The sequence below is a fragment of the Bombus vancouverensis genome, chromosome 17 (assembly GCF_051014615.1).
Source record: "Bombus vancouverensis nearcticus chromosome 17, iyBomVanc1_principal, whole genome shotgun sequence".
Lineage (NCBI taxonomy): Eukaryota > Metazoa > Arthropoda > Insecta > Hymenoptera > Apidae > Bombus > Bombus vancouverensis.
In genome coordinates, this window is record NC_134927.1 from 3,455,917 (window position 1) to 3,472,657 (window position 16,741).

The 16,741-nt window shown below is 35.0% G+C and overlaps 1 protein-coding gene and 1 long non-coding RNA gene across 3 annotated transcripts; one reads left to right on the top strand and one right to left on the bottom strand.

Annotated features, from left to right (window-relative positions):
- The first annotated feature begins 1,404 nt into the window (after positions 1-1,404).
- LOC143302395 (phospholipase B1, membrane-associated-like) lies at positions 1,405-6,495 on the top strand. The gene is made up of 6 exons (XM_076626169.1): positions 1,405-2,179; positions 3,839-4,050; positions 4,188-4,364; positions 4,828-5,126; positions 6,054-6,232; positions 6,313-6,495. The coding sequence occupies exons 1-6, from the start codon at positions 1,978-1,980 to the stop codon at positions 6,453-6,455; spliced, it is 1,212 nt and encodes a 403-aa protein (XP_076482284.1). The 5' UTR covers positions 1,405-1,977; the 3' UTR covers positions 6,456-6,495.
- Positions 6,496-10,090: 3,595 nt separating this feature from the next.
- Positions 10,091-15,329, bottom strand: LOC143303880 (uncharacterized). Of its 2 annotated transcripts, XR_013060560.1 has the most exons (4): positions 15,214-15,329; positions 14,676-14,979; positions 14,134-14,419; positions 10,091-14,056 (listed from the first exon to the last, which is right to left on the bottom strand). It is a non-coding gene; the product is annotated as an uncharacterized LOC143303880 (long non-coding RNA). The 2 variants fall into 2 exon arrangements; XR_013060559.1 differs by having other exon boundaries at positions 10,091-14,419.
- Positions 15,330-16,741: the final 1,412 nt, after the last annotated feature.

The window sequence follows — 16,741 nt, forward strand, 5'->3', positions numbered from 1 at the left end:
AGCCTAGAGAAGTTGTCTGTGTTAGGTGGGTTGGGGTCACTATTTTGGGGAAGATTCCTTTGGCTATTCGGGTTATTTTGGATGCCTTGTACTGCTTGGGCATAAGAGGTTGAGGTGGTGATGAATTTGGTAGGACTGGGTGTTTGATTGGTTGAGGGGGTTGGGGTAGTCGTGAATTTCGGCGGGCTGGGTGTTTGGTTGGATACCTCTTTTGCTCTGAGTTTAGGGTACTTGTTTGTGTATAGAGTTTTATAGGCTGAGCAGCCTTTGTAGTTGGCAGGATGGTCCCCTTGACAGTGGATGCATTTCGCTGGGGTTTCCGGTGATTTGGCGCACTGGTCAGTGGAGTGAGTGCCTGCGCATTTAACGCAGCGGAAAGTATGGTTGCAGTATTTCTGCGTATGACCGTACCTTTGGTACCTTTTGCGGCACTATTTCTTTTTTCACAAGCGGTGGTTCGAATTTTACTATTGCGTTCATTAGGCGACTGATATTGTAGATTTCCTTATTGTTAGGCTTTTGTTTTATATCTATGAAAAATAAGGATAACGGGTCTTTCGAGACTCTATGCCTTATATTACTTACGTTGATGACTTCGTGGCCGAGTTTTGAGAGTTCGTATTTGAGTTCGTCTATGTCTGCTGAGTGGTAGATGTTGCGTAGGACCACTCGGAAAGGTCTTTCTTGTTTGAGTTGGTACGTGTGAAAGTTGGCGTTCAATGTCTTAAGCAGTTTGGTGATTTTTCTGTATGCGTCGGGGGTTGTCGGCAGAATTTTTACTTTGTTGTTGTTGATCTTCAGGTTGTAGTTGTCCTTGGAGATATCTCTCTCTAAGGACTTGATCATTGTTTGTATGTCGATGACGTTATCGACAAATATTGGTGGGGGAGGGGGGATTCTCTGTGATTGTTGGTTTGGCGGCGGGTCTGCGATTTCCATGGCGTCGTTAGTGGATTGCAGTACGGCGAACCTGTTGTGGGTGTTTATTTGTATCGTTGATTGTTCGTTCCGGGTGTCGATCGTGTATGGTTTTGATGTTTCTATTTTCCGTTTCTTTGTAATATTAGCGTCATTGGTGCGGAGAGTTCTGCTACACTTCTGCCACGGGGGAAGTAGCGCGGGGTAGTTGCGAGTCTGCTCCGGAGAGCCTGGTCGCGATTGCTGGGCCATCATCGAGCTAGTTAATTCAAAATGAATAACTAGTCGTGAGGCTATGAGGCTAGTATTCGGGTTGGGGTTAGGTGCGTGGAATTTTCTTCTCCTTAAAGGGTAGGAAACACTTGGCTGTGTTCACTTTCGACGGTTGGGCGATACGTGTTGTTTTCGGACTACACTGGGCACTAGAGACACGTCTGCACGCTTCTGCACTCCACAGCGAACTGAATTGGGTAGAATGATGGCAAATCGTTTAATTACAACTGTAGATTTTAATTACAATGTTTTTATGGATTTTCCCGAGGTTTCAGAGGGAAGGCACCGGTGTCCTCTTATCTCCGACATATATGATGTTACATCTTGTACCACGGTACTAAATCTGCGAAAAAGTGCAGAATTTCAAGTGTTTTATTTTCGTGGCTCGACATCGGACATCTAGAGTACTTAAGTGATTATGTATGTTATATTAATGACGAAAACACGTATAAATAATCGTTCATCATGGCGGAACTTTAAATGTTTCATCGAATTGTCTTATACTTTATCGACAAGGGTATGAGATATATTGGCAGATCTTGTCTAAATCCTGCTTCACTTTCGATAACGATCTTATAATTGTGTACAATTTCTCTGAAATATACCACAGTCGAGACAACCTTCATAGCGATTATTGCACCTCATCGTCAAGACCGGCTAGCACATTAAAGAAATGAAAGTATACCACCTTGAATCCATTTGGTATTGTTACAAGGTTATAGCAGAATAAAAAGTACGAGTTTTCGTGAGTATCTCATTTCGTTAATTGGTCGAACAAGACGTGCAATGGACAAGTTTCGTTTGTATCTTTTGTTACAATTATGCGTGCTGACGGCGCCTCAAAAGACGATTTTAGACTCGCCAATAAATTTGCACTATTATCGGCAATTTCGTAACTGGCTTCTTCAAAGTATCGGTATGTGTTTACTTAATGTGATTATTGTGTATAGTGACCATTTCCTACGATATATAAAAAGGAATGATGTGTAATTCTCAACCAATGTATTTTTAAAACGGCGCAAAAGAAAAAATGCGTTATTTTAGAAAAAGTGTACACAATACTTGTTATACAGATATACAATGTGCAGAAAGTTTATATCCCGTTTAGGGCCGAGTTGCACCACGGAAAACGATCGATGATACTTGATGTTACCAGAAATTTCTTAGCGCGAGAAAATTAAATGTTTCAATATTGTTTAAGGATGCAGTGGTTAAAGTGTAAATTACTTATTTATTAATACTCCGTTATCGATTATGAAGATTTGATCGTCATGTGTAATAAATTTATTTTTAATGCTTTACAATACCTTTAAACACCATACTCTAAAATACTATAGGTTCATTCATTATTCATTTCCATTTATTTGGCACTTGTGATGTTCTTTGAAATTTTTCTCGGTGTATATTGTACATGAATCATCCGATATCAATGGCATCCAATATCGTATGCGTCGATTACTTTGTGCATAATGCCATCTAAGGGAAAACGTACGATACTAATTGTCGAAATGAAACGAGAGATGCTCTGAAACTATAAAATAGGAAAGTGATGTAGAAGGTGGAAAAATATTTTTCTAACATTGAAGATACTTTCGCTCTGAAGCATTGACGGTACTAAAAAAGAGACATTTATAGGTGGTTTAAGTCACAAATAAAATGTAATTCAACGCAGTTTAATATATTAAACAACATCGCGCCATTTAGTGGGAAAAGTGTTATAGGACTCATAAGTAATTAACACACTGTTACGTTTATGGCAATATCTTACCCTTCGCTGTTTTAATCTTGGAATTAATATTATTCTTTTTACAATATCTACTAGGAAAGATGGATATTAATCCAGATATTGAAAATCACGTTATATTTATCATATAATATGGATATTAAATAAAAGAAATTTTCCAAAGAATATGATGTCCAAAGTTTCAAAATCATTGATTCCAAATGAAACGATGTACTTTTATCACTATTGTAAAAAAAGTCATGTGTAATATGTTTCCTTTTGGGTGACTCTTTGAAAAAGCAATTTATATGGAAAGTAATCCATGTACCGATCAAATTGTTCGCGACATGACTCAATTTATAAGAAACTGAATTTACAGATAGTTTCCTAGTTCTAGACGAAATTATATTAGTAGCCAAATAGGAGTTCTCGTGATTTTTGCATTACTGAAAATAGATTTGATTCCATGTTCGTATAAGTGAAATCAAAAAATGAACTTCATCCAGATCGTAATGACTGAATCGTATAACCTAATGAAACGTATTTTCTAGGAGCAAATAATCACGATGTGAGACCAGTTCCATCGGACGTTCCATTTCCTTGCAACGTTACAGGTAGTTAACATTTTATTTATTATTGTTGAAAAATTTTTATCCATTATTATGAAAAATCGAAATCATCCTTAGATATTACTTTTTCGTATTTACTTTTCTAAAATCATTGTTTAATTTAAATTACAGTTAGACGTATTTTGCCTTGGAAATTTAAATTAATTAAACCATTATCGCCATATTTTTAAGTTGTCATTACATTTAAATAAATAGATTCATTATCGTAGCTTGGTATAATTGGTAGGATTTGTTGCTATCGGTCGGTACAATTTCAGGAACTGAGTATCCTAAATCTTTATAATAACTCTTTTAGGTGGCAGGTCTTCCAATGTTCCCGAGTCGGTTCATCGTTTGAGACCAGGTGACATAGATGTTATTGCCGCGATGGGCGATTCTTTGACAGCCGGTAGTGGAATTTTTGCAACTAATTTATTGGAGATGCTCGTCGAAAATAGAGGTGCGTCAGCTAGCATTGGTGGCGAAGGAACTTGGCGAACATACTTGACGCTTCCCAATATTTTTAAAGTACGTTACTCAAATTCTTTATTCAAAAATTGATCACGTACATAAATTATATAATCATTAATATATTTATTACTTTGTATGATTTATTAATCATAAAAGAGAATAGCGCTTTCATAGTCGGCTCTTTTTATAATTAGGAATTTAACCCCAAATTATTGGGCTATGCACTTGGAGATTCTCTGACTACTCAATCAGCTTCGCAGTTAAATGTCGCTGAGATCGCTGCAATATCCAGAGATATGCCATTTATGGCCAAACATCTAGTCAATAAAATGAGAAATGATCCGAGGATAGATATAAAGAGATATTGGAAGGTTCGTATTTTAGGTAAAATAATGAGATAATAACATGAAATTAATATTAGCATTCTGTAATATATATTAACACTGAATTTCACAATTACTTCGCCTGCTTGTGATTTCTTTCAAATCCATAATATTAGCAACATTATTGCTAGTAGTGTTGTGGTAGAAACTACTATGTTTATTATGGCTGAAAATGTGTCGAAATATTTTTATAGATATATGAAAATTATACATAGTTTTCATATATTCGTTGTGGAATAAAGAAACAGATAAGTATTTCATTTAAGTTTTATTGAAATAATTTTAAAAGTTAAGGATATTTGTTTTATGTTAGGGGATTTCCGAGTTACCAGTGAAAATCAAAAGTGTTTAGAGCAAATATCAAATAGTTTAGGCAGAAAGTTTTTTTCAGTTAGTTTAATTTTTTATTTCATTGTTCAAATAATAAAGTCCCTGTTTCTATGTTTTATAGTTGATCTCCTTATTCTTCGGGCACAATGATTTTTGTAGCAATATATGTGAACTTCCTTCTCCGTGGTCTGTTTTGGATAATCACAAAACTGATTTAATTAATACTCTTACGATATTAAGAGATAATTTACCCAGGACTTTTGTCACTATTCATATAATGCCTCACTTAAAGGAACTCGTTGCTACATGTCAAGGAAGAAAGTCTTTGAAATGCTATATAACCACTACCATTGAATGTTCATGTTTGTTCGCTTTGCAATTCAGAAATCAAAGACAGGAGTATTTTAAAATAATGGAGAGGTTCGTATAATTCAGAGAATTGTCAAAGGTTTTTGGATATCTCACGCTTAAACGAGTCGCCTGCCAACATTTTATGTTACACAATATTTATTTCATATTGCAACATTTACAATATTATTATTAGATAATTGTAATCAATTTTATTGCAAAAAGTTATTACAAAATGACACAAGTTGACTGCCATTAAACTTATTCGATGGCAAAATCTCATGTTAAAATTATCTTCAACAACTGGTTGCTTTCAGTTTTCTACTTTAATTTAAATTGGTTAATTTTGATGAACATTAAATCAATGTGCATACATATTTTTATTATTTTAGCTTTGTACTTACGATATTAGTTAAATTTTATGAAGATAAAAGTTAAATTTATCTTAAATTTCGCAAAATTCGAACACGAAGAATTTTTCAGCGATCTACATTTTGAAATAAACTATTTGACTCGTTATTAGTGGCATGATATACAGTGAAACATATCGTGTATTTAGGAGAACCTCATCTAGTCACTAGAGGAAGGTTTTCTTAATGATAATATTCTCATTTGTAATTTGACAGTCTGTGTGCATTACTTATTTCTGAAAGTTATTTTGTTGTATTTCTTCAGTTTTTATACTTGTTGGTTGACTCAAATAACACTGCCCTATCACCTTATGGTTAATCGAATCAGTTCCTCGTTTTTGATATTTTCCCTTGCTAGACCTAAATTATACGTGAAAAACTAATTTTATCTGAACAATACACATGTGTGTGTATAACAAGTTTGATTATTTTGTACAAAGTTCAAGACTGAGATGTTGTGAATGTCAACAGCTTAGATGACTCGAATAAATGAACGTCGATATATTTCTCTGATAGGTTTTAGATATCAACATCGATCCTATGATGCATATGAGGAATATGCAGATACAATCTTGCTCAAATTTTTTAGGTGGCAAGAATTGGAAGAAGAAATCGCCAATTATCCAGAATTTCATAGAAATGACTTCACTGTTGTAATTTTACCAACACTTAAACACGCGAAGATACCGCTTGCCAAGGATGGATTCGCCGATTTATCGTATCTTTCTGTTGATTGCTTTCACCTAAGCCAAAAATCTAACGCGATATGTAAGTATAATGGAGAAGCTTGTGTAATACCATGACTTTTACATTAATAATCAAGTGAAAATTATTTCATGTATATCAAGTGGCAAATAATCTGTGGAACAATTTGTTAGAACCAGTTGGCAACAAATCTTCTGTTTGGACCCCATTATATGAAAGATTTTTGTGTCCTACATCGGAAAGACCATTCTTGATGACACGTGAAAACTCGCACAAGTTTTTCTAAATTGAAGACGCGTCTGTGATTTGATTTCGAGATTAAAATTGTGGGCATTAAAATTTAGTATAGTAGAATCAAAGTGCCCTTTTTATCCACAATCCAATTTTGTTAATATATCATATACTTAATTATAACTAATAATTATTTCTTAATTTGATAAAGTATATCTGTTCAGATATCTCTGTTATTGCATATGATCTCATCCCGAACTTTATGTATTTCACATTTGTAATCACAGCTGCCTTTTTTACTTTATATCTCACACTAATCTTTATCAGCGCTTTTATGAGACGTCTATGCTAAGTACATTCATATATGATTTCATGGTTTTAGAAAGAAATGTTACGAAATATAGGTTTGGTTGATATTTAATTGATTCAATTATGGCTTTTTATATTTCACCACCATATACAACCGTCTGAACACAACGGATACACTTAGATAATTAACACGTGGTCGACTCCTAAGACAAAAGAGCGTTGTTAGAAGTCGTACCAACTTAGCTCGTAGGAACTAGCGATCATACCAACTTAACGTTTCTCAACAAGAAAGGAGTGTAGAGTCGACGAATTTTTAATTTTCGAACGATAAATGACTGGGAATGCTTGAGAGATATTCAATGGTATTTTCAGTTATTTATTTGTCTTCCGTTTTCTATTCTGTCATCGTTGCTTGTTTGTTTCGTTCCTCTTCATTACTATCACGATAAAGTAAAAAATTAGTTACGAAATTATTATTCAGCGAAGTAAAAATTGTTCAGATTTACAGAAAAATAAATTTCCTCAGGAGTTAGCCATATTATTAATAATACATATTATTAATAATTATAAATAATACAAACCATACTATTCCATTTTGTATTGTTGAAAATAATATCGCAAATGAAAAAGTTCGTACAACTATTCTAATAGTATTTCCAAATACAACAACTATGTGTAAAATAGTTTATGCTATATAAATTTATGTTTCCAATTATTATTATTACTTCTGCTAATATTGTTATTTATTATCACGCAAAGGGACGAACAAAAGTTAAAAGAAAATTCGAGTTTCTCTAATTTAATTACTGTTCTACCATGGATTAGGCTACTTTACTTTAAAACGTCATCGTCACTTTCTCAGTTGTGGTTGGATGTATTAAGAAAAATTGTTACTAATCCTTTATAAAAACACGAAGTGAAACAACAACAGTAATTATTCTTCCACAAATACTTCATTTAGTTTATTGCTTACTTTATTGCTTATTTCGAATAAAATTTCAAAACATTTTACTTTCTACTACTATTTTTCAGTTTTCTACCGCCAGACGAGAGTACTTCGTGTACTAGTAGAAAATAATAGGTTATCTAGAAGACAAATTATATTAATAAAATGAAAGAAGTAGTAGAGTCAAATGGCTATGCTTTAACATCTAGAAAGGACACGCGTGTAACTAGCTTACACAATCCAATCAATCTGGATTTTTCATAAAAATATTAAGAAGCCAAAATTGGCGTTTTGTTTATATATTGAGGAACACAGTAGGAGCTTCACTTTGTTCGACCATTATATTGAAATGACACAAATGCCATTATTACATACCGGTATAGTGTGTCAAACATATGACTTTAACAAGATGGAACGTTTCTACTGTAATAAAAATCGTTAAAAACGATTCCTTCGTCCTTAAGTTCTTCGTCTAATTGACGAAAGCACAAATGTATCAGAAACTAAAAATTTATATATTTTATTAAGGTATGTATTTACACGAAAGCAAATACAAAAACAATTATCAGATCTGATTCAGGTTAAGAATAGTACATCAGAAAATTTATACAGGTACGTAGCTAGCATTTACGTGGATAACACAAACTAGAGAGACAGGATTTTAATTAATTAATTTTCACTTATTGCGATATAATACGAAAGGCGCTGTCTTCCCATGTATTTGCCACTGCATGCGTTTAATTGTATATCATGTGTGCGAATCTTTTCCGATAAGTGTTGAGCAGTTTCTACATATAATTTGTAACTATTTTACAAGAAAGCACGCAGAATTTTGTGAAAGCAGCGCGCTAGAGGGTGCTTCAACCGTATGCAACCAGCTGGTTAGCTTAGTCAGAGTTCGTCAAAAGATTTTTGGGACAGTGAAAAAGTACTATTCAGTGTGTTTGCAGATACAGCTATGAAAAAAATGTGTGCTATTGCCAATATCATATTTAATTCTTCTAGTTGTAAAATTATACGACAATTATAAAAATTATAAAATAAAATATAAAAAATTATAGAAATATAAGAAAAAGATTGTAAAATTCGAGGCAATAATTGTTTTTGCTCAAATAATCGTAAGCTGTCGCATCGCGTTCGTTTTCATATCATCAGTAGTCAATCAATGTTCCCAAAGTATCGATGATTCTAGTTGTGTCTCCCCGCTGGTTTTCTCAGTGTTCGATCGTCCAAAGGCTTAGCAGTAATCCGAACCCGAATTGTCAAGGCAATCAACGACGATCGGTAATTATTTTCCATATCGAAGCCGCCATTGGCATTTTCAAATTCGAACACTGAGATGGTTTCAACCGCTGTATCTTCAAAAATCTAGATTTTTCAATGAGATGAAGAGCGGGCAGCAGTATTGTTGAGAATTGTGGATCGTAATCGCCGAAATAAATATGCAGTAACATTTTAATTACATGTAGGGATGATAATAAAATAGTTTTGTATTTATTTACTGTGTGATTTACAAGATGTTCATAGATACCCATTACACGTGTTTCAGCACTCTTCTAGTCTCACTTTTATAGCATGTATACGAAACAGTGACATTCTTTTGTTCTACGAGACGCTGCGCACGCACATACAAACACATAAGTGCATCACTACTGCGTAGTCGATGCAGAGTAACGCACAAAATTACATATATTGTAATAGACATAAATTTGGTGAGACAGTGTCGGCTCGCGCACTTACAATCGCAAAGTCGCTGCATACTTGCGAATCTACAGTTATATACTGTTACGTCCCGTGACCCTCCACATAAACACCACGCCATCCATCGGTCAAGATGATCACCAGATGTCTAACATCCTTATTCGGACTTGCAATAATCCTGAGAACCGTTATAAATTTTAGCATTTTTTACAATCAAGTCCCTTAAATCCCTCAAGAATCTTTCAAATCGAAACGTTCCTTAGAGTTGTTTATTCTGGGAAAACGCGGAACAGCGAATTCTTCTCGTGTATAATGCAACTCGTGAGTACCTTTGGTAGGCAGCGGCCAGCGCCCATCCTTACCCACCAGTTGTTTCCTCATCCAATTAGCAGCCATGTCCGTTGCCCTCACTTTCTTAACGAAAATTGCTGTCAACGAATCCGCTTGTTTCGTGTTCTAGACACACCCATCAATAGTTTTCCTCCCCGACATCGCCGTTTCCGAATGGCACTTGCTAGTAACTCTGAGATCTGAACAGATCTCACTTGCTATTAACACTGCGCTGAGAAAACTCTACACGCGCCATGCGCAAAAACTGAAGTCTTTAAAGTTGTTGGAAATAAATAACTCAGTGTTATAATCATCCAACCAGCCTTATTATCATAACCGAAATAGGGAATCGACTAACTTGTGGCGTCGATTATCGTATTGTAATGAGAATTTACGTCTCTCGTTCGCGCGTTTTACCGCGAACGCGTCACTTCACGAAACGGCTTTTTTTTTTAATTTATTTATTTACATTTTACAATTTGTCCAGTAGGACATTTGGTAAAATATTATAGCTTAGTGGTATAATAATATAACATGTGGATGGCTACCCTCAGTGGGATACCATCCCACGATTTATTTCTTTCATCCCGGGATTTATTTCTTTAGTGTGGTGAGTGTTTGTATGCTAGGTTACGTCCTTTGTGAGATCTGTTGGGTGTTTCCTTTTTAGTCTTCTTTTTATGTTTGTTGCGCCGATCGTTTCCGCTGCAGCCGGTTGGGGTGCGTTGCCATTCTTTCTCTGTACCTTCTTGCATTTCTGTTAATCTCCTCTTTGACCGTTGGTATTCCCAGGTCTTTCCGAATGTCCTCGTTTCTAACGTACCATGGCGCGTTTGCTATTGTTCTGAGTATTTTAGAATTCGCGAAACGGTGAAACAAGTACTATCTTTAGTGCGCGTGACGTAAACCCAGCTTAATATATTTTTAATCGCATGCATTCGGCATTTTAATTAGCATAAGTTATTTTTAAATAGGCTCTGCACCCGGACACTGAACCGCGCGCATGTCTTTATAGCCGGTATCCACCCAGTGTATTGTAGAACAATTAGCTGCCTTGTGTTTCTCTTCATCGGTTGTTATCTGTTTTCTTTTGTGTCTACTTTCCTGTAATATCTGTTTGTTTATTTTTCATCCCTGTAAATTCTGTGGAAGGTATTAATCTGAAGGAAGGGCGGTGGCCAATACTCTTGATGTCGACAAGTGATGATTGCGACGAAAATATAACAAACAATTGTCATACACCTGCGACGGTATCGCCTATCGTAATAGCAGAAGAAGGATTATCATCTATTAAAATCAGCCTACTACCACAAATGAAATTTGTTGCGTGATTAAAAATGTAACAAGTTGTGGTGCAGATATAATCAACGGGAAATTTAATTTAACGGGAAAGAAAATAAATGTTCGAGAATTCAGTAACTTCATTTAAATTATTGTAGTAATTAATGATCCGATGATATTTTTGATATATATCGTATTGATAATGATAATTGACAATTAATAGAAGATACAATTAAATATACAATGTCAAGGAATCTGCGATCGCATGTTACTTGTTGCTATTTCCACTCTGTGTTCTTTACCGAAGATCGAACAACAATGCGGCTTCACGATAGTAGATATCGACACGTGTGTCACAGGGCTTTAATGAATTTCGGCGTGAAACACGTCAAGATACACATACTTTTAATAACATCACCCTCTTACTGAAACGGAATAATGTCTTGCATTAATGATACGATTAACATTTTTACTTCCAAAACCAAAGTAGAAACACCTTTGAATCATCTAAAAGCATGAAAAATTGACAGCAGTTGACTTGTTAACATAGATTGCTTCTACGCTTACATTTTAATGATATTTTCATTACGTATAAGTTTTTACTGATTAAGATGAAGGTGAAAATGTTTGAATTGCTAATTGCATCTCATACGAACGATCTATTGTGGTGGTATTGAAAAGAAATAACACACAGTCAGTGTAAAAGATATTCATACAGTAACTAACTGTAAGAAAAATTAAAATTATGGTAGAATATCGTTTAGTAAGAAATTTTTTGCAAATGAATAATGTTTATATATTCTTACAAGTCTCCAAAGTAATTTAAGAAAAAATTCCTGTTACATATTCCTGTTCTGAAAATATTAATAAGAATCTAGCTAATGATAAAAATATATGTGTAATATACATATATTCGTACAGTTAGCGCTTCATAGGATACAATGTATATATCATAATATAATATAGTATAATTATTTACAGGTTTCCTTTAAAAAATGGAAAAATATTTCTAGTGGTGTACTCATCAATTTAATAAATTCAATGTCACGATATTTGCAAAATATAATGGAATCAAAAGGAAACTTTACTAGCAGAAAAAGATCGGGAGTGGGAAGACTGATTTTAATAAAACTCGAGACTTGAAGAACAGCGCGAAATAATTAAACACGCATTTTTTTTTAGTTGCGGTAAATCAAGTTTATGAAGTTTATAAAGTTCTAGCCCAAAAAGGCTACCACGAAACAATTAAAAATAGACAAAAATTTGTTAATAAAAATGTTAACATATAGGAAAAGTACTACAGTTAATAAGAAATTTCAAAATTGTTTGAAGAAATTACATGTCATGACTGTTTGAAAAATTATGCCATCAATGCATATGACAAACAAAACTTGCACTTTTTGTCACGAATGCTACCATGTATTGTACATATATGTCGGAGATGAAAGGAAAGCCGAAGCCTTTCCTTGGAAATTTTGGGAACATCCTCTAGTACCTTAGCCTAGATTTTATTATAGTTGTAATTGCTTAAGATTTGTAATAATGTAAATAAGCGAGATTGGGTTCGAGGTGACAATCGGTCGCTGAACATAGCCACGGTCACGGGATGGATGTTTTATCTAACGGAGGTCTGGAGTGGTTGTATGTGTTTTCCGAGAAATGTGGTTGTGGCGGCATGCGGCCTCGAGAGCGGGCCTAGCCACGTGTGATGTTGCCTCGGAGGTGCCGATGCAATGGGACATACATTGTATTAGTAATCAAAACTCCAGGCAGAAACTGCCTAGCAACGGCGTTTGGAACTTTCTCGATGCTTCCAACGAGTGTGCCTAGCAACGGCGTTTGGAACCTTCTCGATGCTTCCAAACGGGTATAGAAAACAAAATGCAATCGTACAGGGAGAAAAATCTCCACGAGGCTGGCATTCTTGCGATTGCCTTGGAGAGTGATACATCGAGCATTTTCGACGATCGCATTTGCGTCTAAGTTAGTTTCGCTTAGTAAGGAGTTATCCCGGTGACCGTGGATTCGTTTGAACTCAAACATTGCTAATAGTATTATTTAATTTAATTATTCGTAGATCGTATTATTCATTAGGCTTAGTGTTTGTTAGACTTATTATTAGTTGTACTTATTATTTGTTAAGCTTAGTGATAGACCTGTATATACGTGTAAATAAAATCTCGGCTTTGTGAAACGATGGCTAGTCCACATGAAGAGTCGTCGCGCGCCCAAAATTCGAATCGTGATCCGACATATATATATGGTTTCCTCATTAGTTAATCTATTTATATTCTGCAATTTTATTTTCTTTTATTACGACGGCCGACATTAACACATAAATCTACGATAGTAGTAACCATTATTGCTATTGTTCGAGAATTTATTGAAACTAACAAGCATTATGATTTTTTTATATTTCATAAATTACATGCAGTTTTTATTTTATTGTGAGCAAAGTCCAGTGGTGTCGAATATGGAGAACGGGAAGCTCCATGAGGAGCGGGTCTGCATTCTGTTCGCAATAATACAAGCGTTTCATTCAAAACTTGACGAACTGGTCGACTATGACATGAATCGTGAACAATGGTGTAAGAAATAGATAGAGTTTACGCATTTGCTTTAACTTTGTACTGCTTTAAATTTTCTACGAAGTCGTAAACATAAAAATCGCAAATATAATGCGCATGTCATTACTGCTGGCACATAATTCCATTTTTGAATAAATCTTTCGAATTATTGCATGTGGTTTTTCGCGAGTCCAAAAGCTGGCATTTGTTGATTGAGGTGTTACTGCATTGATCATATAGTCCAAAAGCGTAGTTGCAACCTACGTAGTATCCAATAAAAATTTCGCCGAGTGACATAGCTGTTTGAAGTGCTTGAACACGACAAATTTGATAAAATTGCAAGTTTTGTCTTATATTCGCCGATTGATTGAACAACGTACTATATATAAACACATTGGCAAATATGCATGGGCAAAGGCGACAATTAATCTCTTCTTCTTTAGGAATGCACAGCCGATTTACCTCTGATACGGATTTAAACGTCGTAATATTAAGTTCTTGCTCACCAAATTCACGTAGTCACTGTAAATCGTAGCGTTGATTAACCTTTTCTCTACATGTAAAAGTCTTCCGTTATCCCTGTATTCTGATATACCTACAATTTTCTGCTGCTTCATCGATAGTAGGATATTTTTCTTAATAAAAGTAAATGTCAATATGCACTTTAACATTTGTTCCTCAGACAAGGGGTCATTTGCGACCCATGATTCTTTTGAGACTCTTGTTCCTCGTGACGAACGGAGTACATAGCAATAAAAATGTTAGACCTCGAATTTCATGGTCAAGATCGTTTTTGAACAAATTATTTTTTACAAATCTTCACCGATCCGAAAGTGTAAAATTACTATACGATAGATTCTCTTTACACTTTACTCTCTGTACACCCTGTACAACATAAATATGTATTAAATATTACGGGATGTGTTGCTCTGTTTCGCAATTTTTTAATAAATTTTATGAATGATAAAATCTGAGCGAGCGCAGCATTGAATGCTCTGGTAGAGCGTGGAAAATGTTAAGCTGATGGAAAGCGAGCAGCAAGAGGGCGAAAGGCGGGCAGAAGCGGTATTTTATTTAATCACTCTATTATGTCGTACGAATAACAGAAAAAAATAACAGGAAAAAGCGTCGACATACTCACGAATCATATTGCAAATAATCAATGCATTCACTCGACGTTAGTTTCTACTTGCGCATAATCAGCCACCTTACGTCGCGGTGGTCTGAAAATGAAGCATAGTCCCATTCTTATTTAATAATCACAAACCTAATTACAGATACACGCTCGCTCTAACGTCAACAATATGTTATTTTATTCAAAATCACTGTCATTGTCCCGTCCTCTTAAATTACTTTTCTTATTATACATACGTCGTGACAAAATGATTTAAAAAATCATTTTCATATCCGTGAAATAGCATTTCGAGAAATTCTTCCGCCTTTTCCTGAAACGAATAACGTGGAACTGTAGAATAGCTACATCCTCTATGATTTCGATGACTTTTGAACACATTATCGGGAATACGACTCTAAACAACTGTAATATCGGAATATATTAAAGGTGTAATTTTGTCCGATCAATTATAATTTGTTAATAATGGATTGAAAATACAGATATTAGTTAGACAGAGAAACGATGTTTGATTAACAGGAAAACTAAATGCAACGCTCGTATTTACATCAAATAACTTGACAACTATTTGGTAACTCTCTCTCACTAGCAACTCTAACACTCGACAACACTCGCAACTCAATTCTACCGACTCTATGCTTCGACGTCTCGATCAACTCTGACCCTCGCCAATGCATTCCTGCTCGGTCGTGCTCGCTCTTGTTCTCGTCCTCTCTCACACACACACACACACTTTTCGGCTCACATACTCTGGCCTCTCGATTGCCACTTCTTGGAATATGAAACCGTACTTCTGTTTTGACGCTGCTTATCTTTTCTCGCGTCACTGTTACTAGGCGCTCTTGGATGTAAACAAACCACAAAAAAACGACGTACACGGTGTTTTCTAATTTCAGCCGATCTCCAATCAAAGCTATTCTACGATATTACACAACCATTTCCTGTACATGTAACTGTTAGACGGCTATAGTTTCTGAGATATTCGGAAAAAATTATCGATGTCAGTCCAATGAATTCTACCAATGTATAATGTATATAATTATATACAATTGTGCATCCGCGACAGCGTACGCGCTGTTATTTGTTGCCCGACCATCTTTTGTTTATAGTATATACAGGATGTTCAATGTAAAACAACATAAAGGCTGATTCTTGAAGGTAAAATAAGACGGAAATCAAAAAGAAAAAAATTGCGTTTTCGGATTTATTTTTGAATTATCGACAATTAAAAATCGGCCGAAATATCACTGTGCGCGAGTAAATCTCCTTACACGAACGAAAGTAGGTCAGCTCAAGCAGCGGGGTACACGATGATCATTAAATCGAAGGATAGATGGGCAGCAGTTTATTTTGTACTACAAACTATGACATTCGGAGACGTAGACCATCCTGCGTAAAGTTTTTTTAAGAAAAATCATCGATTATGCTTACTCATTAAAATCCATAGCAGCATATCGTAAACCGCTTTATTTTCGAATAGAGAGGATTAGTGTCTCCTTTAATTCTTTGTCTCGATAAATAATTAATAAACAAAAACACATATAGACAATATTTGTAGAAAATTCACACACGTTGGGAAATCGCACACGTACCTCGAGTGTGCACACTGCTGACAAGAAAATCGTAATGAAAATAGCAATGTTCACAGAAAAAACTACATATGAATTAAGTATTCTTGAGCTACTACTGAACGTAGCCGTACGCTGTTTTGCATAAATCAGAAACGATTTCCATACAAACTACTGATCACTAAATATTACAATATCCACACACATGCACATGAAATAAGAAATCAGGAAACACGGAAAAAACTGCAAAAAAATGATTTAAACTTATACTCGAAGAATTAATTAAGGTATCGTTTTATGCAGTAACGGGTAATAATAAATGTCAATTGAAAAATTATATGTATCGCATTAAATAGCTCTTTTAAAATTTTCGCTTTTGTTGCCGAGATGATACTATCCTTGGAAGGCAGTTCTAACCATTTTTAAACACATCTGGTGAGCAGCCTATACGTTTTTTCAATAGACATACCCAAAGAAACACCTGAGTTAACGTGTCTATTCCTGACC

Coding starts and splice junctions, on each gene's coding strand:
- LOC143302395 (XM_076626169.1), top strand. CDS start 1,978: ATGGACAAGTTTCGTTTGTATCTTTTGTTACAATTATGCGTGCTGACG. Junction 2,180..3,838: donor TATAAAAAGGAATGATGTGT/AATTCTCAACCA, acceptor TAACTCTTTTAG/GTGGCAGGTCTTCCAATGTT. Junction 5,127..6,053: donor TATTTTAAAATAATGGAGAG/GTTCGTATAATT, acceptor CAAATTTTTTAG/GTGGCAAGAATTGGAAGAAG.